This window comes from Eschrichtius robustus, chromosome 21 (assembly GCF_028021215.1).
Source record: "Eschrichtius robustus isolate mEscRob2 chromosome 21, mEscRob2.pri, whole genome shotgun sequence".
NCBI lineage: Eukaryota > Metazoa > Chordata > Mammalia > Artiodactyla > Eschrichtiidae > Eschrichtius > Eschrichtius robustus.
Genome location: NC_090844.1, coordinates 11,746,590 through 11,773,819, shown reverse-complemented (window position 1 = coordinate 11,773,819; position 27,230 = coordinate 11,746,590). Strand labels below are relative to the sequence as shown.

The following is a 27,230-nucleotide window of genomic DNA, read 5'->3' as shown; positions in this document are numbered from 1 at the left end:
TGTGTCTTAGTCTGTTCAGGCTGCTGTAACAACGTACCACAGACTGGGGCCTTATAAGCAACAGATGTCTGCTTCTCAGTCCTGGAGGCTGGACATCCAAGATCAAGGTGTCAGCAAGGTGTAGTGGTGAGAGCTTCCTGGTTCACAGATGGCGTCTTCTCCCTGTGTCCTCACGTGGAGGAAGGGCTGGGGGCCCTGTGGGGTCTCTGTTAGAAGGACACTAATTCCATTCATGGGGGCTCCACCCTCATGACCTCATCACCTCCCAAAATGTCCCCCCCAAAACCATCACATGGGGGCTAGGATTCAATATATGAATTTTCGAGGGACATAAACATTCAGACCATAGCAAGTTGCTGTAATAAAACACCAAAGATGAATTTGGGATGGCAGGGGGGACAGTCAGCTCATAACATGGGCTATTCTTCTGAGTAAACTGTGTTGGTTCTTATTTTTTGTACCAATAGACCAGGACTAGATTTTCCAGATCTGCCATCCCCATCACTGTAAGTCGTGAATTTGTCCCTTTAAAAAACCTCTTCACTGTGTTTTGGGAGGACTTCAGAGGGAGGGGGAGATGTCTGTAAATATCTGAACACCAATTCTGAGCTTTCTTCCACGACGTCCATTCCCGTCGGCCTTGCATTTGCACCGGGGACAGCTGACCGGTCCAGCTTCTGCACAAGACACTCACGTCTGTCCCGATCACAACTGAACCCTTAGCCCGTTCCCATCGAGCACGGTGGGCTGGGGCCCCGTGTGACCTGGAAGGAGGGAGGGTGGGGGACGTCTGGTCTATGGCTGGCTGCACTCACACCTGGCGTCCGACCAGGCCCCTCGGCCACTCCTCCTGTGAGGACAGGTCCCCCAAGAAAGGGGCAGGCTCAGGACCTTTGTGCACGACGCCCCCTCCAGGCAGGCCTGGTTCCAAGGAAGAGCCCATCTCTGTTCTCCCCAAATTGTGGGCAGGGGGGAAAATGATTCGGACCTTTGGCCACATCGGTCTGTCCCGCCCCTGTGAGACCCTCTTCCTGATGAGCCCAACGGCAGGGTGGCTTGCTGGGGCTGCAGCGGGTGTGATACTGTGAGGTAACATTTGGTTTCCGTCCCAAGTTCCTGACACAAGAGCCTCGGATTCTCCAGAGTGATGAGTGACTTTTTATAAGTAATGAGGTGACTGCTGGTGAGGCCCCAGGGCTTCAGGATGGGGGCTGGTGGCCAGAGGAACCCTCCTGTGATTACAGGGTTGGAATTTTCAGCCCCAACCCGACCTCCCTGCGGAGAGCGGAGGGGGAGAGAAAAGAGCTCCTCCTCCCCACCTCCCTCCCCATCCTTTCCTTAGGGTTACATCATTGTTCTCTTTAATGCTTAAATTTTTCCAAATCTGGCCACTGGGAGACTCTTGAAGCTGGCTTTTCTGTCATTTTGATAAGTCCTTTTACATTTTTGAGCAATTACTTGCTTCCTGGAACCAGATACTCTGGACTCACCTTGTACTTTTCCTGCTCCATGCCTGGAACCGGCCATTTCTCCAAGGAGCCTGGTTAATTCCGGGCAGAAGGTGGGCAGCAGTGGTTCTTAAACTCTGCCTCTCAGGAGCCCCTGACATGCTGGAAAGGTATTGAGGACACTGTGAGCTGTGCTTGTGTGTATATGACTATAAACATTTACCACACTAGAAATTAAACAGAAATTTAAAAACATGTATTCATTCATTTTAAAAGAACAATAATAAACCCCTCATATGTTAACACAAATCATGCATTTTAGTGAAAAATAACTATACTTTTCAAAACAAACTCTTTAGCAAATTTACTATAGAATGGAAAAAGAGAGGAAGGAGTATGTTAATATTCTTCCCTGATAATTATGGATACTTTTTATACAACAGCCAACCTCAACAAGTTGAGGTTTCTTTTTTTTTTAATTTAAATTTATTTATTTAATTTATTTATTTTTGGCTGCGTTGGGTCTTCGTTGTTGCGCGCGGGCTTTCTCTAGTTGCGGTGAGCGGGGGCTACTCTCTGTTGCGGTGCGTAGGCTTCTCACTGCGGTGGCTTCTCTTGCTGCAGAGCACAGGCTCTTGGTGCGTGGGCTTCCGTAGTTGTGGCACGCAGGCTCAGTCGTTGTGGCGCATGGGCTTAGTTGCTCTGCAGCATGTGGGATCTTCCCGGACCAGGGCTTGAACCAATGTCCCATGCATTGACAGGCGGATTCTTAACCACTGTGCCATCAGGGAAGCCCCGAAGTTTCTTAAAGGTTGGTGGCAGCTGGAATATGAAATCATGTCAATAATTGTGATGGATATGAGGTTTCCAAAATTCAAGGTTTCATGTGAAGATTTGAATTTTGTCACTGGCAACAAGTACTATCAGTACGCATTATCTATCACACAATATATAACAATTGTTATCTCTCACACAATATATAACGTTGTATACGCTGCATGTAATACACAATACTGTATATAACATATAATGCATGTATGTGCATATAAATATACACGTGTATATATATAATTTGTCTTTAACCATTGCAGATGTAAACTCAGGATGGGTTCCTAGGCACGAGCCCTTGCTGGGTTATTTCTAGACCACTTTCCGCAGTGCCCTGTGTCTCCCACCAGCCACGTGGTGACCCTCTTGTCCCTCACAGCCTCATCAGCAAAGTTTTTGTTTGTGGCTAAGTGTTTGAATTTCTTTGCAATCTGATTTGTGAGAACGGTTCAAGCAAACTTTTCTTTAATAATAAAAAAAACAACATTTATTTATTTATTCAGCTGTGTTGGGTCTTAGTTGCAGCACGTGGGATCTTGTTGCAGCACGCGGGATCTTGTTGCAGCATGCGGGATCTTGTTGCAGCACGCGGGATCTTGTTGCAGCACGCGGGCTTCTCTCTAGTTGTGGCGTGCAGGCTCTAGAGTGCGCGGGCTCAGTAGTTGCCACGTGTGGGCTTAGTTGTCCTGTGGCATGTGGGATCTTGGTTCCCAGACCAGGGACTGAACCTGCGTCCCCTGCATTGGAAGGCAGATTCTCAACCACTGGACTGCCAGGGAAATCCCCAAGCAAACTTTTGGTTCTGCGTATTTCCCCTCCCCGGGCCAGCCAACCGAAAACTTGTCACGATTGTGTTTTTCATCATTTTCCTTCTCATCTGCATTGACGACGCTAGTGTGCCCCTCCACCAAAAAGCTACTCAGTTGGGCTAAAAGAGGATCAAACATTTGAGAACAAGGACAACAAGCCTTTTCAGAGCATCTGCGCCCTCCCCCGGCTGGGTGGCCTGCGAGCGCCCAGCCCCTCCCCGCCTGGGGGTCTCCATCTGTCCTGACACCAGAATGTCTGAACCAGGACCGAATGTCAGGTGCACCCCGTGAGCCCCGTGCACCCTGCTGTAGGTTCCCCTGCGTCACGGCGCTGCCCATGTGCCTGGCTCTGTCTCTTCCTGCTACTGCTGTGACGTCACAGCTGCTCAGGACTGGATGAAACGGAGGGAATTCTGCCTGCTGGTCCTTCCTCTTTCTTCCCAAGAGCACAATTATCCCTTATTTGAGAGGGTGTCTTTTTCAGTCTCTGCCCACAGTTCCCCCGACTCTGCAGGGAACTCCACGTCTGGATTCAGTGGCGGAGACTCTGGATGCTCCTGACCCTCCACAGCCCCACCCAGGCCCTGACCCCATAATTGTGCACCCAAGACCCTGTGCTTAAGGTGGACCAGCACTTGCCCTTGGCTTAAACATCACAACGGCTCAACCTGAATCGCCACGCATCAGGTTGGAGGGAGGGCCCTCACCATATCTCCAGGGGCTGTGCTTTCTCAGCCCCGGGGGTGCAGGCCTCGCCTGGCGGGAAAGAATGAGACTGGCTCGCCCTGACCTCTGGGGGCTCCATGGTGTCACTCGTGGGCCCGGAAAGCGTGGTGGGCCGGCCCTGAGGAGAGGCTCCGTCATCCCCTCTGCTGTGGGGCACCCGGAGCCCCTTCCAGCCTCTCTGCGCACCGGGCACCATGGACCAGACCTCTCTTCCCCAGCCCCCCTCCCCACCTCCTGAGCCTCATCGCTCTGTTTGCCTCTTTCTTCCCTGTTCTCCCACCGCCCATATGGACGCACCTGCGAGAGCCCTAACCCCTGTGTGACTTTTCAGGAGGTGGGCCTTTGGGGGGAGATTAAGGTCAGATGAGGTCACAGGGTGGATCCTGCTCTGATGGGGGTGCTGGGGTCCCCTCTCCCGACAGAGGAAATGCCATGTGAAGACACAGAAGGGGTGTCTCCAGGCCAGTAAGAGGCCCCACAGGACCTGCCAGGCTTGGGGCCTGGGACTTCAGCCTCCGGAATGGAGGGGATCAACGTCTGTCTGGCACCTGGTGGCCCGCAGGAGACACCGGCTTCTTCATGAGGCATCCTGATGGCTGGCCCGCCATCCCCGGGCCCTGCACCCAGGCTGCACTTTTTCCTCTTCCTCACCCGCCATCACCCTGCTCGCTCCGAATAATTAAATGTGGGCCAAGTTCTACTAATGAGCAGAGCAGGCAGGAAACTGTCATTTTCCTATTGTCAGTTTGCCAAGGCCCACTTCAGCCAAATCAAGACTATTAAATCACCCTTCACAAGAGCTGAAGTGGGGTATCTATTCCGTGGAGTCCTCGGGTTCACACTCATCTTCAGGGGACAGATGACCAGGAAAGGGAATCACACGTGCAGACTTTTCTTTTCCAGGAGTTTTAAGAGGGCTTCTCACCGCATTTCATCCGTGGCCTCGGTGCTGGAGACGCAGCTGTGACAAAGTGACCTGGGCTCCGTTCTTCAGCTCTGGACTTGGCCCAAGTGCTCAGGCTCCGTACAACCTTGTCGGCCCGTGTGGCACTGACTATCCACACACCGCCCACCTGCACCAGCACATTTTCTGCCTAAAAACAGACTTTCCCCTAAAAGGCAGCACAGACACCCCTCTTCTGCACCCATAAGATGCGGGGTCCCCGAAGCAGCCCCGATGGATGTGCCGGGGTAAGAGATCCCGCAGGCGGGCAAGGGGCGGTTCACCCCACACAGGGCTCGGCCACTACCGTGCAGTGGGCAGCCTGTCTGTCTGCAGCGTGGGCGCACAATCCTTTTCCCATCTTTGGTCGTGGTCTCCCGGTATTTCCCCCTCCCGACCTGACGGTGACTCAGCAACACGACAGACGTTGCCATGGGGATTGATTTTCAGAAAAGGTGAACAGTTCTTGGCACAAAAGGAGGTGCTACATCCCCCATGTGTATGACAGACCATGGCACTCCTGAAATATGCAGGAAATACTGCAGTTGTGTGAAAACCGCCTTGTGTTTATACGTGAAAACAGAGGTGGTGCTGAGCTCAGATCGCTGTAAACAGCTTTCTCACCTGCATACCTGTCGCTGAAACACCTGCAGGTCAGGTGGCATCTGGGGAAACTGCACGAGGGCCGTCCTGCTTGGTGGTTGGTCTCCTCCCCCTCTCCTAAACGCCGACTGGCCACCCGATTTCTCTGATGTCCAGAGAGTCCCCCCAGGTTACAAGGCTTCCCTTGCAGGGTTCAGCCCCCCAGGGAGAGCTACTGCAAGGATCCTTTAGGAACTAATATTCTTTGGGAGAAGAAATGTTTTTACAAAGTTCAGCACCTCCTTTAATATGGTTTCAGTTTCTTTCCCTCGAACACATAACCTTTTACTTATTAAATTCAAGTAAAATGAGCTGAAATGCCTATTAGTTTTAATAGACTCATCTTCGTTTGAGTCTTTTATTATAAAATTCTTCCCAACCATCGGCGTGGTTGTCATCCTTCCAGGCCTGTCATGTTCAGCAAAATTAACCATCTTTGTTTTTGTGTGGTGGGACTTAGGGAGTAATATTTTACTTCCTTAGCTGTACTTTTTTGCATTGCTTTAATTTTTAACAGTATAAAAATAACATTTCTTAAAAGCAATAAACAGGGAGTTCTTTGAGCCTCCGAGGTGCCAGCCTGGGGGGCTGCCTTGTGCGCAGGCGCCGTGAGGGGCTGGGCCGCCTAAGCCTGCTCAGACCCAGGACTCCCCTGGTGCTCCTGTCAGCCTTGACCCTTGGCTGCTCCGGGACGCTTGCCCCCATCCTGCTGGCTGGAGTCGTGGTCACCTTGGCTCTCTGGCAGCTCGTCTTCAGTTCTGGCTACATCGCTTCACCTGGCTTTGCCCTTTCCGGCTGGGAGTGCTCTCGAGACAAAGTCCTTAAAATCAATCCGCTCCACGGCCTCCACCGGTTTTCCTCTGGAGCACTGGGCTGGGATTAACCTTTCAGGCCCGAGCCTGGCGCCGAGTGCAGCAAATCCAGCCTTGCCGGGGACAATCTCTGACGCTCCCTCAGGCGCTGTATTGTCAGCGTCCACTCAGACCTGCGGAAGACCCCTCTCACTCCTGTTGATCTGCTGGGGTTTTGGTCACGACTCACCCATGTGGCAACAATGCACAGCAGCTGGCTGGCCCCAGGGCACAAATGGGACACTGGCTCCTGTTCATCCATGTAGCCCAGCAGCCAGCACTGCTCTGTTTCTGAATCACACATGATAAGTGCATCAACTAATGGGGCCACATTTAAGGGGACAGTCAGGTACAAGGATGGTGCCAGGGTCCAAAAGGCCATTTCAGGACGCTCCCAAGCCACTAAAGAAAGTGACAACTGTCTAAGACCAGGATATCATATGCATGCAGGCACCATCAGATCACACGTGCTGTGTGCCTACTCTGCTCTGGGCCTCATAACATCATTGCCAGGCAGGAGACACTATGGGTCTCTATGTCTGTCATGGACACTGGCTATTCTCAGATGCAGGGAAAAGGAAACAATTGGCTAAGTGGTGAGGCCGAGTTTCATACGTATGTTTATGAGAAAGGATGATCACAAGTTAGCTTTAGTGATGGAAATTCTAACGTTTCATTACTCGCGGTCAATAGTGACCTTAAGGTCAAGCAAACATTTCTTCATCCACAGAATGGGGATGCTAATAACTGTTAAAACCTTAATGGAGGGCTTCCCTGGTGGCGCAGTGGTTGAGAATCTGCCTGCCAATGCAGGGGACACGGGTTCGAGCCCTGGTCTGGGAAGACCCCACATGCCACGGAGCAACTAGGCCCGTGAGCCACAACTACTGAGCCTGCGCGACTGGAGCCTGTGCTCCGCAACAAGAGAGGCCGCGACAGTCAAAAGCCCGCGCACCGCGATGAAGAGTGGCCCCCGCTTGCCGCAACTAGAGAAAGCCCTCGCACAGAAACGAAGACCCAACACAGCCAAAAATAAATAAATAAATAAATTTATAAAAAAAACAAAAAAAAACCTTAATGGATTTCGAGAATAGAAAGATACCGTATGTAAGGAATTTATCACGCCTGGCACACAGCAGGTGCTCAGTAAGTGTTAGTTCCCTTTTTCTTCTTCATTCTCCATTATGAATATAATTAAAAACTGGATGAGCACCTAAACTTGCAATGAGAACATCATTGAGATAAGAAAATGGATTATACTGTGGAGTTTGTGAGGATGAATAGATGAGGCTGCCCTTGTAATTTCTGCAGACATATTTACTCGATGTTTGTTCTGTGGTAACTGCCTTGCATGGTTGATTGTTGGCAGTTGCCATCAGTTACTGTCTACATTCATGTTGGAATGTTCTAACCCCTTAAGAAAACATTTATTATTTTAGGACAGGCACATTTCCAGCATGGGTGGTGGTGATTAACTCTGAAGAGGAGACATTCTTGGGGATAATTTCCAGCAGAAGTATGACACTTTTATGAGTCAACAGCACAGCTGCTGATTGAAATATCTCTGTGTTGGTGCAGATAGAAAACAGTCACAAGACAGGGGAAGCACCCCCTTCTTCCACCTGCTCTGTCACCTCCCAGCCCCTCTGCCTTCCTCCTGTATTTCCACACATTCTCATCCTATCTGTCTTTTAGGGAGGAGCTCAGCTATCACCTTTTTATGAAGCCATCTTTCTCCTTTGATTCCTCCATGAAGGTAATTTCTCTCCACCTGAATTCTGAAAACATATCACCTATACATTCTCACCTACACCTTACTCATCTTACTTTCTACTTTCTACCTTTATGAGTGCTATGTGACATTGAGCAAGCCTCCTAAATTCTCTGGTCACTAGCTTCTCTTTTGCAAAATGAAAGGGGTTGCATGACCCCATGTGAACATCTATGGGGCCTATACAGTGATGGTAACCAAGGCCATCTGGTCTACCCTGGTAACAGAGGTCATCTGGTCTACCCTGGTAATAAAGGTCATCTGGTAACCGAGGGCATCTGGTCTACCCTGGTAAATGAGGACATCTAGTCTACCCTGGTAAATGAAGACATCTGGTCTATGCAGTATGTGGGTCTGAAGGGCTGGCAGCAGCTAACCACATTCCGACGGCAGGTCCTCTGGAAGGAAAACTTGAGTGGCTGCCTCAAGAAATGTCTGTTGAGTGACCAGTGCAAGATCTGTGCCAGGTGCTATGGGCCAGGGAGGTACCAGAAGGGTCAGTGCCAAGTGCCACATGCAAGGACAAAGGACTTGAAGGCCTGTAATCAGTTGGTTTTAAATGAAGCAAAAGGGAGACCAACCTGGCGGCCTGACTCCACCAGGGGAAGCCCTTCAGAACCTGGTCCTTCCCAGGTCTCCTGTTGGCCTCAGAGGAGTCACTACCAGGTGGGAAGAGGGTGCGGGGAATTGGGACTTGGGGGGCCTCAGGGAGGTGAAAGTAGCCCCAGCTGGCAGCCAGCAAGAAAACTAGGACCTCAGTCCCACAACCATGGGAATAGAATTCTGCCCACAGCCCATGAGGCCCCAAACCCAGGACACAGCAGGCCAAGCCTGGGTCTGACTCATGGTCACTGGGGGGCAATAAAGGGCATTGTTTTAGCCACTAAATTCTTGGTAATCTGTCATGCAGAAGTAGACAATCAATCCACCGCTGCATGGGTTTCAGGGAGTCTGCAACCCCTTTAGTTGTGCAGTGTCTGTGTGTGTGGTGGGGCAGCTCTGTGTGTGCTTTTTATTTTGGAGGGGACCCAATGTTTCACCAGATTCTCTGAATGAGAACACATGCTCCCTAGAGAAAGTGGGCACAGCGAGTGCTGCATGGAGAGGAAAATCCAGAACCGGCCAAGTGAGTGTGAGCGAACCTAGGACAGTTTTTTCTGAAAACACTGAGCATCAGGGCCTGGGGAACAGCAGGGAGACACTGCTGCCACCTCTCCTAATTGCTGAGATCTCAGTTTGCAGGAAAGCACTGGGCTTCCCCCGCCCCCCATCTCACCGTGATGAGCATTCCTCACATTCTCGAGAGCTTCCTTTCTGCCTTAATTGGTGTGGTTTATAGAAAACAAATGACTCAGACTGAATGATATTTTGCACTATTGTAAAAGATAAGTTGATCTAATTATCATCTAACTTCAGTCACACTGGGAGAAACAGATTATCGTATCTATGCTGACACAGAGACAAGATTTTTTTTCTTTTCTAGAAGAGGCATTTTTCTTTTTGAAATTAGAATGATACGCAAAACTGATTAACTCTGACCATCCCACCTGCTCAATTTACACCCCTGTTCCTCAGTACTTTTAGGGTGTGGTCAGAGAAACGGACAAAGTAAAACCCAATGAGCTGACAGGAGGAGAGTTTACAGGGATTCTGTGCTGAGACCAGAAAGAATCAAGTAAAGGGTTAAGTCTTGCCTGCAAATCAGAAGTTTTCCCCAGAATCCAATAGTGTATTCATTTGCTGGGCATGGAAAAGATGTAAATTGTGCATAACTGAAAGACACAAATTGGATATTGAGAATTAATGGGAAATTCTGAATCTGTCAATATTTAATTTATTTTCATACCGGCAAACACATGTCATTAATTAAGAGGCACCTTAATGGAAGGATTACAACCTGGCGAATCAGAAAGTCAGGTGTCCCGCCCGAGGCAGTCAGAGGTTCTGGAAAGGAAGCAGCAGGTTGATGTTACCTGCCTAGAGTGACCCCTCAGCCCTGTGGTGAAGGGGACACAATTCCTGGGCCTCTGACCTCACCGACGTTACGTCTCAGGGGAGGTGGGAAAAGCAGTTGTGGCAGCAGATCATATCTCCTCCAAGGGGGAAATGAGACGAAGGCCATCTTAGGCATGGACTGGAAGCTGCCCACAGTCCTACTTCAGGCTGCGGCCGTGTCTTGTTTCCAGCTCCGTGGAGACAGTGGACCATCATCCATTCTCAAGGAGGCAGCCCCTGGGGTACGGTGGGCCCATCCCAGTTGGTGGGCCATCCTGGTTGGTGGCCTGTCCTGGTAGGCGGCCCACTGTGGTTGGTGGCTTGTCCCAGTTGTGGGCCCACTGTGGTTGATGACCCATCCCAGTTGGTGGCCCATTCCAGTTGGTGGCCCATCCTGGTTGGTGGCTCGTCCCAGTTGTGGGCTCATCGTGGTTGGATGACCCATCCTAGTTGGTGGCCCATCCTGGTTGGGGGGCCCTGTTCTGGTCAGTGGACCTGTCCTGGTTGGTGGACCTGTCCTGATGCCCATCCTGGTTGGTGGCCCATCCTAGCTGGTGGCCCATCCTGGTGTCCAGGCCTGGCTGGCAGCTCCACTTACCAACCTTTATTAAGCTCAGGGAGCTTCACAGCAACTAGTCTCAAGTTGACAGATCTCCAGAACCAGTAGGGCATCCTTGCTGTTTCATCTGCTTCCAGAAGGTTCTACTTAGTGGAACAGACACCTCTTAAGGACACAGACGGTGATGGGGAAGAGGAGCTCTGGAGAATGGGGCATCCACAGTGGAAGGAAAGAAATAAAATGATCTCCTTCACAGATGATATCTTATATGTAGAAAACTCTAAAGATTATACACACACACATACACACAACTGTTAGAGCTAATATATGAATTCAGAAAACTAGCAGGATACAAAATAAATACAAAAAATCAGCCATATTTCTATACACTAGCAGTGAACAATCTGAAAAGGAAATAAAAACAATTCCATTTATGGGAACATATCTCAATGTAATAAAAGCTATTTATGACAATCCCACAGCCAACATAACACTCAATGGTGAAAAGCTGAAAGCCCTCCCACTAAAATCTGGAACAAGATAAGGATGCCCACTCTCACCACTTCTATTCAACATAGTATTGGAAGTCCTCACCACGGCAATCAGACAAGAAAAAGAAAACGTATACAAATTAGAAGGGAAGAGGTAAAATTGTCATTATATGCTGATGACAGGACACTACATATAGAAAACCCTAAAGACTCCACACAGAAACTACTAGAACTGAGAAACGAATTAAGCAAAATAGCAGGATGCAAGATTAACATACAGAAATTGGTTGCATTTCTTTATAATAACAATTAAATAGAAAGGCAATGAAATAGAAATTTTAAAAAAAAATCCCTTTTAAAATTGCATCAAAAAAAAAATACTTAGGAATAAACCTGACCAAGGAGGTGAAAGACTTACATGCTGAGAACTATAAAACATTAATAAAGGAAACTGAAGATGATTCAAAGAAATGGAAAGATATCCCATGTTCTTAGATTGGAAGAATTAATATTGTTAAAATAGCCATACTAGCCAAAGCAATCTACAGGTTTAATGCAATCCTTATCAAATTACCCATGACGTTTTTCACAGAACTAGAACAAATAATCCTAAAATGTATATGGAACCATAAAAGACCCAGAATTGCCAAAGCAGTCCTGAGGAAAAAGAACAAAGCAGGAGGCATAACCCTCCCAGACTTCAGACAATACTACAAAGCTACAGTAATCAAAACAGCAAGGTACTGGCACAAAAACAGACATATGGATCAATGGAACAGAATAGAGAGCCCAGAAATAAACCCACACACCTCCAGTCAATTAATCTTCGGCAAAGGAGGCAAGAATATACAATGGAGAACAGACAGTCTCTTCAGCAAGTGGTGTTGGGAAAGCTGGACAGCCTCATATATATCAATAAAGTTAGAACACACCCATATACCATACACCATACAGCTCCCTGAGCTTAATAAAGGTTGGTAAGTGGAGCTGCCAGCCAGGCCTGGACACCAGGATGGGCCACCAGCTAGGATGGGCCACCAACCAGGATGGGGATCAGGACAGGTCCACTCAAAATGGCTTTAAGACTTAAATATAAGACATGACACCATAAAACTCCATAGGCAAAACATTCTTTGACAGAAGTCGTACCAATCAGTCTCCCAAGGCAATAGAAATAAAAGCAAAAATAAACAAATGGGACCTAATCAAACTTATAAGCTTTTGCACTCCAAAGGAAACCATCAACAAAATGAAAAGACAGCCTATGGACTGGGAGAAGATATTTGAAAACAATGTGAACGACAATGGCTTAATTTCCAACATATACAAACAGCTTATACAAATGAATGTCAAAATAAACAACCCAATCAATAAATGAGCAGAAGACCTAAATTGACATTTCTCCAAAGAAGACATACAAATGGCCAACAGGCACATGAAAAGATGCTCAACATTGCTAATTATTAGAGCAATGCAAATCAAAACTACAATGAGGGGCTTCCCTGGTGGTGCAGCAGTTAAGAATCCGCCTGCCAATGCAGGGGACACGGGTTCGAGCCCTGGTCCAGGAAGATCCCACATGCCATGGAGCAACTAAGCCTGTACACCACAACTTGAGCCTGTGCTCTAGAGCCCACCAGCCTCAACTACTGAGCCCACGTGCTACAACTCCTGAAGCCCGGGCACCTAGAGCCCGTGCTCGGCAACAAGAGAAGCCACCGCAATGAGAAGCACGTGCACCGCAACGAAAAGTAGCCCCTGCTCACCGCAACTAGAGAAAGCCCGCACACAGCAACAAAGACCCAACACAGCCAAAAATAAATAAATTAAAAAAAAAAAAAAAAACGAACTACAATGAGGTAACACCTCACACCACTCAGAATGGTCCTAATCTGATTAAAAAGTCTACAAATAATAAATGCTGGAGAGGGTGTGGAAAAAAGGGAACCCTCCTACACTGTTGGTGGGAATGTGAGCTGGTGCAGCCACTATGGAAAACAGTATGGAGGGTCCTCAAAAAACTAAAAATAGAGTTGCCATATGATCCAGCAATCTGATTCCTGGGCATATATCCAGACAAAACTCTGATTCAAAAAGATACGTGCACCCTAATGTTCACAGCAGCACTATTTACAATAGCCAAAACATGGAAGCAACCTAAATGTCCATCGACAGATGAATGGATAAAGATTTGGTATATACATATATACGTATGTATGTGTATATATATATATATATATATATATATAATGGAATACTACTCAGCCATAAAAAAGAATGAAATAATGCCATTTGCAGCAACATGGATGGACCTAGAGATTATCATACTAAGTGAAACAAGTCAAAAAGAGAAAGACAAATACCATATGATATCATATATGTGGAATCTAAAATATCACACAAACGTACTTATTTACAAAACAGAAACAGACTCACAGACAGAGAGAGAACAGACTTGTGGTTGCTAGTGGGGTGGGGGAAGGACTGGGAGTTTGGGATCAGCAGATGCAAACTAGTATACACAGGATGGATAAACAACAAGGTCCTACTGTATATCACAGGCAGCTATATTCAATATCCTGTAATAAATCATAATGAATATGAAAAAGAATCTATCTATATATATACCAACAAGAGAGTGAAAAGACAAGCTACAGAATGAGAGAAAATATTTTCAAATCATAGATCTGATAAGGGGTTAATACCCAGCATAAAGAACTCATAATTCAGTGACAAAAAGCTAATAATCTAATTCACAAATGGGCAGTTAACTTCCACAGGAATTTCTCCAAGGAGGAGAAGAGCCAATGAGTACACAGAATGTAAACTGAAACCACCACACGATGCCTCTGCACAACCATGAGGACGGCTGTTACCAGGAAAATGGAAAATAACAAGTGTTGGTGAGGACGCGGAGAACACGGCACTCATGTTTGGCTGGTGGGGATGAAGACGGTGCAGCTGCTGTGGACCACATCCTGGCAGCTCCTCAAAAGGTTAACGTAGAGTCACCATGTGACCCAGCTATTCCACTCCCAAGATAAATGAAAACAAATGTGCATGCAGAATTTTGTACGTGATGTTCACAGCAGCGTTATTCATAACAGGAAATGGGGGAAACAACCCCAATGTCCATGGACAGAAGGTGGAACATTGTTCAGCCTAAAAAAGGAAGGACAGTGGTGATGACCTCACAACACTGTGAATGTACTTAATGCCACTTAACTGTACACTTCAAAATGGCTAAAATGGCATACTTTATGTTATGTATATTTTACCACAATAAAAAAGTATATTTTCATGTATAGAGACAGTGCCAATCCTAAGATGCTGCATCGATTGACTGGTGTTTTTAAAACTCAGTCTCACTGAAAACTGGTGACGGCTTCTGTGACAAAAGGAAGATCAAACAGGAAAAACATGTTCTTGATATTCTTCTCAAAGTAGAGAAGAGGAAAAAAAGAAGAAAACAATCGATAAATTCAACTAGAATCAAACTACTTAAACATGAACGTTTTAATATCCATACGACATTCTTAAAACAAACTTTCAGACACAAAGTGATTTAAAACTTTATAAAAATATATATACAGCTTCAAACTATACAGTTTATTCAATTTAACAGACTGTCCATTTTTTAATTTAAGACACACACAATTTCAAAGAAATTTTCAATTTTATCCCAATTTCTCACTTAAAGTCTCAGATTACATCTACCTATTATGTACAAACAGATGAATAGAAATGTCCTCAAAGTTCCCAGGGTTTGGGTTACAAAGAAAACTTAGAGAATTTCATCTTCTCTGTGTATAGGAATTAAGTCTCAGCCTATTTCATATCTGTCTTTCCTATTTTCTTGTCAAATATTAGCTCTTCTTAAATAGATGTACTGATTTTATTCATTGTTTTTCTCAGGAAGGATATGTGTGATCCAGTAATTAAAGAAAGCTGAGATTACTCGGGCATAGTCTGGAAAGCAAAAAGAAAACAGAACAAAAAATAAAATAAAACAAAATATTCAAACAAAAAGAAAAATTATAAATTATTATTTTGTAGATATTAGTCCTTAGGCCCAAAGCAAACCCTGAAATAATCTAATAAAACACAACTCGGGTGTTGAAATGATGTTGATTGTCAGCATGCTTGCAAATCCCAAAAAAGTATGGGTGAGTCTGGAATATTTGTATTTCACTTGGATACAAAAGTTCTGTTAGAGCTGAACTCCATAACACCACACGCAATATTACATGCTTAACATCTGAGCTCAAAGAAAACCACATACGAACTGAAATGAAACAGAAATAGGAGTTTACTTCAAAGATGGACAAAGTAGCAGGAAGTCAGAAGCAGGATTCTAAGCGAGATGAGCTGGAAGGGACAGCACTCAAGTTTCAGGAAACTGTCCCAGGAACTGCCCAGCAAAGGGCCTGAGCTGACGTCACAGCCCCTCATTTTGGGCCTCACTCCTCGTAAAGATGCTCACTGAGCGGGACGCAGGTCCGGAGGCTCCAACCCTGAGAGCACGCACACCCTGTCTGGCTCAGATCCTGGTGCCCGAGGGGCAGCCGACTGCTGCTGAGGCCCTGAGACGCACTTTCCAGCAGAGGCTGGGGCTGCGGGGAGGGGTCCCATCTCGCGCTCCATGCAGAAGTGTGGCTGAGGTGCCTCCAAACTCGTCCCCCGTCCTGCCCGGGCCAGCTGCCCGGCCCCCCAGCCTCGGGCTCCCGAGGATGGCGGTGGCTAATGTGTGCACAGAGGACTCAGGAGGGTCCAGGGCGGGGATGCCTGCAGCATCTTCATGGTGCGCGGGGCACGATAAAAACCCCACAGGTGGTGACGCGCATGTACATGCAGATGACGGAACGCAATACGTGAGACCAACTGTAGAAACACGTGCACTGGCCTCGGGACACGGCTGCTACCCCCCAGTCAATGAAACACCCGCGAACTAGGAAAAACAATCGTTGAGGCAGCAGAGAGAGAAAGCCCCCTGTGTCTGCTGTTAAAATGCTATTATTTCCAGGCTTACTCTATAGACAGGAGAGATACAGCTACTAATTAAACTTCATAAGCTAGTTTTAAGAAAAAGAAAACAATTTCAGAATGCTAAATCTCAATTAGACAGAACCAATATTTGAAAATAAAGCTTCACCATTTGTAAGATTTCATTTTACAAAGTAGCTCAACATAGAAAAACTTGGACTGCACATCCTACATGCACTAAAAAGGAATCCGTTTTCACAGAAAAGTGCTTCATGCATAAATTTTAGTTCCACCAACTACTTAAGGTGCTTGTAGGCAAAACCTGTCCAATGGTTTCAATGTAAGAAGCAAGAGAAGCATTTCCACTCAATCCCCAATCCCTGTTCCAAACTCTCCTGATGCATCTCAGAGCCACGCGTGAGGAACGTCTTCAGTGTGAGGAACTCCACTGAATTGTAAATGATTTATTTTCATCTCTCATAAAAACTTCATATTAGTTTAACTTAATAAAATTGGCTTTTTGCAATCTGAAAATGTAAACTATGGAAATGTAAATCTTTTTACATTTCTTACGGAAATGTAAATTTTTAAATACTGATTACAGCAGGCCCAACAACCAGCAGTAAGGAAAGGAGCAAACACTGGATTACGGGGCTGGGGGTCCCGAGTGGCCCTGCGGCGCCCCCGGCAGGAGCAGGGCTCTGCCAGCACTCGCTCCCCTGCCTGAGGGTCTCCCTTCCCGGAGCTGCTCCCACCGGCAGCCCACCGGCTCTCGCTCCTCCCATACCTCCTCTTGTCCTACTTCTCGTGGCAACCCCCCCGGAAGGCACCGCCTTCACCCCATCTCTGGTCCCCCAGCCCCACACTCTCTGGCCCCGCTCTGACAAAGCTTCTGTCCCCCCGGACCCCAGGCTGCTCTGTGAGGGTGACGGGCAGTGGCTCTCCCAGGCCTGAGTCCCCACACCTGGACTTCTGACAGGAACCTCCAGCCGGCCCCGCTCAACACCCCACCTGCTTCTGGGGCTGCCTCTCCTGCCTCATGATGCGCTGCAGGCTTCGTGCAGGGCTTCGGGTCACAGACGTCCACATCCAGTCAGTCGGCAAACCCTACTGAGTCCACCTTCACAGCCGACCCAAATCTGACCGTGCCCGGGACAGCCATCTCGCCGGGATTATGACCGAAGCCCCCGCTGTCCCCGACCCCTTCTCTAGTCCGAACATGACGGCTGGAGAGATCTTGCTAAGTGCGGTCAGACCCAACAGGCTGGCCTTCCAGCGGCCACACATCGCCCAGGATAAAGGCCAACGAACTCAGCACAACCTCCAGGGCCCTACGTGACCCGGTCCCCGGCTCCTCTCCCACCCGCTTCTGCCCCCTCGCTCCCCGCCCCAAGACCCCGCCCCCCCATGTCTTCTCCGTGGGCTCAGCTGTACGAAGCACACCTCACTGACTTCTCCATCTGGCTTCCTCCGTCCCCCACTAGAACGTAAGCCCCGAAGGGCAGGGCACTCTCCCCTGAAGACCCGCGGTGGGACCAGGGCCGCACAGGCAGGGCAGACGAGGCCCCCTAACAGATCACTACTGGACGTACGGGGGAGGCAGGTCCTCCTGGCGACCCCAACGCACAGGGGTCTCGTCAACCCCCGCCAGCCACTTGCTAATTATACTGGTGCCGTATTGCTTTACTGCTGGCTTTACTGTTATTTCACGTGACGAAATGTGATATGTGGCTTTTTAAACATGTCAGTCTTGACTCTTCAGCTACACTATGAGGTTTCCAAGGAGAAAAACCATGCACTGTACTCATTTTGAGATCACTGCCCCAGGGTAATCTGCAGAATCACTTTCATTCACTCAGCTAAGTCTGCCCAGTGCCTGTCCTGGGTCCGACACCCAGGACAGGCACTGGAGTCCTGCCCCATGCCGTGCAGCTGAGGTGCTCTCCAAGAAGTCCCGATCCTCTGATACTCAGTGTCTGCAGATTTCTGCGGCCGGAGTATTCCCACCGTGGCCCGGTGGGACTTCAAGCTGCCAGTGTGAAGCCCCACCCATGGCATTGTGAAGACACAAGCACAGTTGGCCCAGCACTCTACAGTTTGCATGAAATGGGCACCCAACAAAGGTTGAGGAAGTAACAAAAGAGAAATCATCTTATAGTTCAACTCCCTTTTTACTGTAGGGTCCAGGAAAGCAGACCAAGACATTTGGAGGAGAGAAAAAATGTACCTTCTCCGAATCTAGCAGAGGAAAAGGAGAAGGGAAAAAGAAATGAACTCTTTCACTTCCATTTAAACTAATAAGGATTTGGTCCTAAGAGTGGAGCTCGCAAGTCTGGAGAATTAGATTGCACACGCATGTCTGCATATATCATGTGAGATATTTTTATAGCAAGAGAGATGCAAGAAGCATATTCCTCTGTGGGAATCTATTCCTCAAGCCATATGTGCATCCTTATATTTTCTGATTCAGGACTGCTTTGCTAGAGAGTAAGTTTTTCAGAGGCAAACCCTAGACAAGTGTCTAAAGCAGCACAATGAATAAAGTGCACAGGACATACCGGGTGGCATCCTGCAATGTTCTGGGAACACTTCCAGGGCACTCTTCAATCTTTCAGTATCTTGCAAAAGTAACAGCGTTTTCATGTGATCCAGAATGAACACATCTGAGGAGGGCATGCTGTGAGTTTCAAGATATTTAAATAGCTCTTCACTGGTCTCCATGAAGACAGCCGAGTCCGAATCCTTGGAGACACCTAAACAAAGACAGGATCACTTAGAAATGCATTTTTACTCCTATAAACTGAAGATGAGCTCTCACCTCCTAAAGAAAGCCTCAAACGTATATTTCTATTTAGAATGATGTGTTTGAGAGACAATCAGAACAGAACTTTGAAAAGCAAACAACAAAATACAACTGTTGAACCACAGTGGAAAGGTGGTGTCTGTTACGGGCACTGATCTCGTAAAGCAGCTCTGAGTGTTCCAGGTACTGGAATCCACGCACGCAGCAGGGGAAACACACGAAACCAAGCCCTCCGAAGGTGTCAGGCATCTACAAACAGAGCATGAAGCTGCTGGGCATCTGGGATGCTTCAAGGAAGCCAAGGAGGCTGCCCCATGAGCACAGCGCTGTGCCCACTGCCGGCTGGCGGCAGGCCTACATCGTGCTGAGGCCATTTCTGCACTAATCCCAGTTGGTGTTCACAGGACGTCTAGAACCTGTGACTTCATGGTCTTTGCCAACTTTGAAAAACTCCCAGCTGCCGCCTCCGACACGTCCCTCGGGCCCCAGTCCCATGGGTGAGGCTCCTTCCGACCCATGTGGCCGTTACGCTCCTTCTGTGTTTTCCATCCTTTCCTCTCCCTCCTTCGCTCTGGATACTTCCTTCAGCCTGCCTTGCAGTTACTAATTCTCTTTTATGCTGAATCTAATCTGCTGTCTGAACTCGTCTTTGAGTTCTTAATTTCAGTTATTATATTTCTCAGGTCTAGAATTTCCGTTTGATTATCCTAACAGATTCACATTATCTGGTGAAAGTCTCCGCTTTTCACCTTTTTTCTGCATCTTCTCCCTACTTCTTGGACATCTAGATCATAGCTATTTTAAATCCCTTGTCTGGTAACATCAGCGTCTCCACCCCGTGGCCTCTTTCTACTGCTCTTTTCCTCATGGTTTTGGTCGTATGGTCCTGTCTCTTGCTGTGCCTGACGCACTCCTTTGAATGAACATGAAAATCACAGGGTCTCAGCTAACGGCATTTTCCTCCAGAGAGGGTCCCCCCCGCCTCTGCTCGGCAGGCAGAGAAGGGGCAGGCGGCTGAATTGACCACAGGGTGTCTGCACGTCTGGCCGGCAGCTGTCCACCTGCACCTGAGCGCGTGGCCTGCGTGCTGCGCTGGAGGGTCAGGTGAGCCCTGCCTGCTCGGTCCCTCAGGACGCCACAAAGGCCGCCCTGCCATGAGGAAGACATCTGCCGGGTTGCCCTCCTCCCATCCCACAGTTCAGGGCTTGGCCAAGGTTTTGAGGGGGGACCAGCAGAGCTTTGCTCTGGTCTCTGACCCTCCTTTCTTACAGAGCTGGCCGACCCTGGGCCCTCCACTTTCCTCCCCAGACCTGTGAGACCACTGGGGCTCTGCTGGTTTGCCTGCTCTCCAGGGCTGCACTGCCCCTTCCCCTGGACCCTCGCTCAAGCCCCTGTCCAAACTGGCAGACACCTTGAGGGAAGGAGGGCAGCAGCATTCTGGCTCACCCGGCCTGTGGTTCACCTCCTCTGGGATCTGTCACAAGGGCTTTTCCTCAGCAGCTCTTAAACTCCAAGTACACTTTAAACTTCAGTCTTCCTTGGCAGGAGGGTTGTCTGCCACAGGCTACTCCCTCACGCAGAGAATGGATAATCTACTGAGATCTCTCTGAAGCCTACTTCTGTTCTGCAGTGTATCCGCCACGTCCTCCTATTAGTCTCATGTGGATATTCGTTAAGGATGTTTTCAACTTAACACAAAGTGTGGATAAACAAGTGAAAGTGAAAAGGGTCAATCTTGGTTAAAATGGACCCGTTAATCCTGGTGTTTTTGCATCACTGTTTAAGTCCATTCCTTACCCCTCCAGTTGTCATATAGGCAGTATTTCTCCATCTTGGTCATGCTGGAGGTTCGATGCCCTAAGCCCACCACATCCCCTGAATCTCCCAGGGACGGATCGGAACGGGGGCAGTTATGCCAGCACCTCTGTTCCTGGCACCGAGCCAGCACCCGCTTCTTCCTGACCCTCAGGGCTGCTGTCTGTTACGCTCCACACAAAGGTGAGGGATTATCACCCGTCAGAATAAATCCCAGGATAGACTTCCGCTCCTGTATCAGTACAAATAGTGGTCAAATACGCTTACTGAAAAATCTCAAATCACAAAGCCACACACTGGGGAGCAAATCAACGTGTGTCCGAACGGGAGAGAGCTGTGCTTCCTTCACTTCTCTACTAGCTGATGAAAATGAGCAAGAGTCCATCAAAACCTCCAACCTGGATTTATCTTTTCTTTAGACATATAGCTGAGAATAGCAACATATTCTGAAATTGGATTTTAGAGAAATGAGGATGATGAGACCAACCTCGTTTGGACCCACACCTCTAATGGGCTGGCTGTTTCCCCTGGTGAGCCTAGAGCAGGGGGCCAGCCCAGATCTTTGGTGGGATGAATTTAAATATTTGGAGTTTTGCCTCAAAACTAACGACTTATTTTGAATACTGAATACTTTAAATGTTTTGTATTTTAAACATTTAAATATTTTACATTTGCTTATTTTTCCAAATAAGTAGATGCCATTATTCAAAAGAACAACAGGAAAAAACATACCATCATAAAAATAAATTTCTTGTGTTGACTTCAAAAAGTTCAGGATACCATCTGCCTTTTCATTGGTACTTTTAACGTCTTCCTCCCCGGCGTCTGTGGCTCCTTCCTCCTCGGCCTCTGGGACCCCTCCCTCCCTGTCTGCGACGTCCTCTCCATCACTCACTCTCACGTCGTCCTGCTCACTGCTGGTCTCCTCAGGCTGGTACATGAAGTTGACGCCAGAGACTCCTGTTAGTAAGCCAGCTGCTTTCTTCCTCTTAATTTGCTGTTTCTTTTTCAGTTTCCTTTTTTTATTTTTGCTTACTGTGGGGCCATCTGTGTGCCGTGGCTGCAATTTTTCTTGCAAAATACTCTGCTGTTTCTCTAATTCTGCTTGTTCTACAGGAACGTTACTGGGATTTTTAAATTTTTTCTTTGAATTATGCTTTCTAATTCTTCTTCTCTTTGGTTGAGCATGAAGATCCTGATCTATAAAAACAGAAATTCAAATATAACAATTTTCTGTAAAATGGAACCATAACAACTTACTAGGCTAAATAAATTTTCCATTAGGATCTTATAATTTTAGTAGAAAAGGAATTTAAAATATTTACTTCAGTGATTCTTAACTTTATACCAACAAAGTACACTGTTAAGGATGCTGGGATTTACCATGAAGTAAATAATAACCTACTTGTTCTTCCAAAAAAGGTGTATGTATGTGTACGCGTCTGTGTGTGTGTATGTGTATTTATTCAACATTGTTACAATCATGACATACGGTATGATTTTAAGGATCTAAGAGTTGTTGCAGTTTTATCGAGAGTAAAATTTCATGCCTATGGTCTTGGGGAGAGAAACATGAATTCTTATGCTTTTTAAAATGTACTTTAGCACCTTCTAAAGAGTTACTTGTGTGTGAGGATGAGAAGCAAACAGTGACGACCTGCCCATCTGAATCAGCAATGGGTCCCATATGAATGAAGATGAAGCCTGGGCTCTCGGCAGGTAAGTGACATGGTCGAGATGTGGCAGTCACTGCCACGCAACAGACAAGGTCTGGGGTGGACGTGTGGTGGGAAGGCCTGCGGTGGACGTGGAGCCTGAGAGGAACGACCCCCACGCCAATCCTGCCCCGTCCACCGCATCCCCGCACCCTCGTGGCAGTGTGTGCCCGGCACATGCTCAGCACACGCCCGGTGCATGCCCAGCACACCCGCTGCTGCCCACACGCGCCCACCTGCTCCGTCCCAGCCAACCAAGCACGGCGGTGCTGCCATCAACGCTCAGACGCTTCTTCTCAACAACTCTCACTTCTCACAGGTTCTCCCTAGGCCCACCACAGGTTATGGTGGGAAATCAAACACCATGCGTGAGACTTCTGAGACTCTGTGCGTCACTACGTGGAATGAAGATCCCTCTCCCTGTAATTCGCACTCTGAGGCTTTGATCTGCCGCTGACGTCAGCCGGAAGATGCCGTGTGGTCCTTGCGCTGCGGCTCCTGTGATGAGGGGCCTGAGACTCGGAACCCGCTGGTCACACCCTCCAATCTGTGGAGGTGGTTTCTTCTCTTGTTCTGGGCTCTGAGTCTATTTATGCAGCCAAACTCCCACCTGCGCATTTAAACAAGCGTCCACCCGCCCCCCGCCCCCCGGCCTGTGTGACACGGAAGGCCCCCTCCCCTGCAGCTTCGTGTCATCACCAAACCAGACACTGCCTCTGGATACAGGGAGAGTCCTCCCCTGACTCTGGAATGAGAGTCCTCAGTTTTCTCTTGATACACGTGACAACCAGGAGACCTAGTGCTGCCTGCAACTTGGCATGAAGCCCAAATTACTCCTCATAAAATCATGATGTGACACTGTCATACAGTCCCATACTTGGTACATTTTCTCTCTCTTCTCAATCACCAGTGGATGACTGAACTCAGCATTTTCCTATTTCATTTGAAAGTTGATATTAACTGATTTTAGAGACCTGCTTAGTTTCGCTGACAGACACCTGATTCATGAGTATCTCTGAATAGCTGGCCCTTGAGCTGGTCTTGTCAAATATTAATGTTTGAAAAATGACCACTGCTTATGGAATTTAAAAAATTTTTGAGATTCAGTTAAAAAAAGAAAAAATTACATTTCTCCTCATTGGGGTCTATTCTTGCCTTTATTGATTTGGAAAAAAGTCATCCATAGGATGCTTTATCACGTCACAGTAAAGCCATCTGGGGACCAGTGTGCAGTCATCTGGGGGCATCCTTTCTGTCCACCAAGAGTGGCATCCGGAGAGCTGCTCTCATTTATTCTCCGATATCTCCATTCTCCAGGCCCTTCCAGCCGAGCCAATTACTGACGTCATCCTCCGGTTTATTTCTCTTTGCAAGTGGTGAGAGCACAGCATGAATGCTGCCCTGTGAGGATGATTATGCTATCAGCCTGCTACTCTAAAAGACTATAAAGCAGGAATTTGAGAAGGAGGAGGTGGCAAAAAAGGGTGTAAAACATAAGAGTATCATACTTTTTCATATAAGTGTGTGTGCGTACTTCTTAAGAGGAAAACTTAATACACACTGAGATACTGAAGGTCCAGATGCCAGACCTGTGGGGTTAACTGTGGTTTCTGGGTGCTGTGACTGTAGGTTGTTATTTTTCATTGTACTTTTCTGATTTCCAACTGTAGGACTTTGAGCAGATACTGCTTTCATAATAAGGAAAAATTATTATTTTAAACTTGATGAAATTATGACAACTCAAAACATGGGATGTCACTAAATTCTACTTAAAGGTGAATTTATAGTCTTAAATATGTCAGGAAAGAAAAAAGGCTAAAAATCAATGATATAAGAAAGAAGCTGGAAAAACAACAGCAACTTATACCTGAGGAAAGCAGAAGGAAAGAAATAACAATCAGAGGAGCACAAAATAAAGGAAGAGAAAAGAAAACCCAAAAGAGAGAGAGCAACCAGCACTGACACTGTGAAGAAAGAAAACAGACGAACAGTGCAAGACTGGACGGGATGAGCAGAGGACACATAAACGCCAGTGTGGGGTGAAGGCGTGTGTTAACATACACCCTGTAGGCGCGAAAGGACCCATAAGATGGCTCTGTGAACAACTCTATGCAAATAAATTACATAGTTTGTATGAAATGGAGAATTCTGAGAAAAGTACAATATACCAAACTGGACACATGAAGAAACGGAAAATCTTAATAGTCCTATATCTATTAAAAAATGGAATCTTTAGTTAAAAATAATCCCACAGAAGAACTTCAGGCCTAGGCGGATTCACCTGACTTCTAAGGAACATTGAAGGAAGAAACAAACGCCCAACATACAAAACATTTCTGGAGAACAGAGACAGTGACAGTGGCCACACGCTCTGCGAGGACAACACAGTGCTCATTTCAAAACCTGCTGAGGACACTGAAAGACGGGAAGGTTGCAGGCCAACCCCTCTCATAATCATCAATACAAAACTTCTAAACAAAATGTTAACCGTCTGATTGTAGTGATATAAAGTATTCAATCAATATTAACACCAACAGATCATGAAAACGTGTAGCAAACTAGAAATGGAAGGGAAATGCGAAATGCGATAGAGCGTGAGAAAATCCCGCAGGGACACTGCACGTGAAGCCCTCACCCTGCTGCTTCCCTGCCGGAGGGAAAGTGTCAGACCTCGTGGGGATGCCAGCTACAGCTGGCACCACTGTGAGTCCAGAAGGTCCCCAGGCCCTACAGACAGGCTGCCTGGGAGCCTGCATACGCAGAAGCAGGACATGAGTGCGGCAAGGAGGACGCTCACCCGCACGGCAACCAGGGTCGCAAGATAACACCGGCGAGCGCCGACCCTGGCAGAGAGCACCAACCGCAGGGACCCCACCGGGAACTGGAACCGCAGCCCCAGAGCAGCAGGGAGCCTCACTGTCCCTGGGTCTCCCCGTAACGAGGACTCCGCAGAGGCCGAGGCAGGGGTGCCCATGCTGCCCTGGGGTCAGCAGACGTGGCACCCGAGTCTCCACCTCAGCTCATGCCCCTGCGTCACTCCCAGGGCTCACGGCCCCGGAGGTGGGGGAGTCCTTCTGCTTCTGGACAGCACGGTACCATCCAGGACGCTCACCACAGGCTCGTGCAGGAGCGGCGGGCAGGAGGCAATGGCTGGGGATACCCGGCTCCCGGGGCCAGAGGTCACACGGCCACCCTGCTCTTTCCGCGTCTTGTTCATGGTAACGGACAGGACTAATTACTTGATCTGAAGAAATACTCATCACTCAATGCCCTTTCGACGCTACGTATTTGTTGCTTGAGTCTCTCGTTTTCTCACAGATGAGGGACAGCAGTCACTGCAGGAGGACTTTACCACCCTAATCGCGTGGCAGCCGACATGGGCTCACATCTGCCTCGGCAGCCGGTGCTTAGAGGCCTTTTCCCCAAAGGAGATGTCTTCGTGTCTGTTTCCTAAGTACAACATCTTGATGCGACTTAGCGTGGAGAATATCCAGTTAACTCACACAGACATGGTTCAACATTTCTTTTGAAAAACAGTATTGCATGTTAATACCTAGATATGATATGTAGGCATTACAATCGATACAAAGATCTGTTTATTTTCTTCTTTTAACATTTCCAGCATAGACCACTGGGCAATGGCTACACATAATTGAACATAATTTTTTTTTTTAACATCTTTATGGGAGTATAATTGCTTTACAATGTTGTGTTAGTTTCTGTTGTATAACAAAGTGAGTCAGCTATACGTATACATATATCCCCATATCTCCTCCCTCTTGTGTCTCCCTCCCACCCTCCCTTTCCCACCCCTCTAGGTGGTCACGAAGCACCAGGCTGATCTCCCTGCGCTATGTGGCTGCTTCCCACTAGCTATCTATTTTCCATTTGGTAGTGTATATATGTCAGTGCTACCCTCTCACTTTGTCCCAGCTTACCCTTCCCCCTCCCTGTGTCCTCAAGTCCATTCTCTACATCTGAGCCTTTATTCCTGTCCTTCCCCTAGGTTCATCAGAACCATTTTTTTTTTAGATTCCACATATATGTGTTAGCATATGGTATTTATTTTTCTCTTTCTGACTTGCTTCACTCTGTATGACAGACTCTAGGTCCATCCACCTCACTACAAACAACTCAATTTCGTTTCTTTTTATGGCTGAGTAATAATCCATTGTATATATGTGCCACATCTTCTTTTTCCATTCATCTGTCGATGGACACTTAGGTTGCTTCCATGTCCTGGCTATTGTAAACAGAGCTGCAATGAACATTGTGGTACATGACTCTTTTTGAATTATGGTTTTCTCAGGGTATGTGCCCAGGAGTGGGATTGCTGGGTTGTATGTGTAGTTCTATTTTTAGTTTTTTAAGGAACCTCCATACTGTTCTCCATAGTGGCTGTAACAATTTACATTCCCACCAACAGTGCAAGAGGCTTCCCTTTTCTCCACACCCTCTCCAGCATTTATTGTTTGTAGATTTTTTGATGATGGCTATTCTGACCGGTGTGAGGTGATACCTCATTGTAGTTTTGATTTGCATTTCTCTAATGATTAGTGATGTTGAGCATCTTTTCATGTGTTTGTCGGCAATCTGTATATCTTCTTTGGAGAAATGCCTATTTAGGTCTTCTGCCCATTTTTGGATTGGGTTGTTTGTTTTTTGATATTGAGCTGCATGAGCTGCTTGTATATTTTGGAGATTAATCCTTTGTCAGTTGCTTTTAAAAAAATAGAACGTAGCTGTTTGGCTGGGTTACATGCAGAACTCCGAGTAATGTAACATAATTTATAAAGATATGGAAAAATGATAAATTTGACCCTTTATAACATTTTCCACCCCAAACATACC

The 27,230-nt window shown here is 47.3% G+C and overlaps 1 protein-coding gene across 3 annotated transcripts in view; it reads right to left on the bottom strand.

Annotated features, from left to right (window-relative positions):
* Positions 1-1,868: 1,868 nt before the first annotated feature.
* ERICH1 (glutamate rich 1) overlaps positions 1,869-27,230 on the bottom strand; it is a 58,824-nt gene continuing 33,462 nt past the window's right edge. Inside the window, exons 4-7 of one of the 3 annotated variants that reach the window (XM_068532219.1) lie at positions 21,397-21,864; positions 18,605-18,799; positions 9,713-9,790; positions 1,869-2,270 (exon numbers count right to left, since the gene is read on the bottom strand). In XM_068532219.1, coding sequence (XP_068388320.1) covers positions 9,720-9,790; positions 18,605-18,799; positions 21,397-21,864 — 734 coding nt within the window. In that variant the 3' untranslated portion in view covers positions 1,869-2,270; positions 9,713-9,719. Of the gene's footprint in view, positions 2,271-9,712; positions 9,791-9,844; positions 10,773-14,632; positions 15,033-18,604; positions 18,800-21,396; positions 21,865-27,230 lie in introns of those variants that run through there. The other 2 variants (XM_068532220.1, XM_068532218.1) reach the window with 2 other exon arrangements.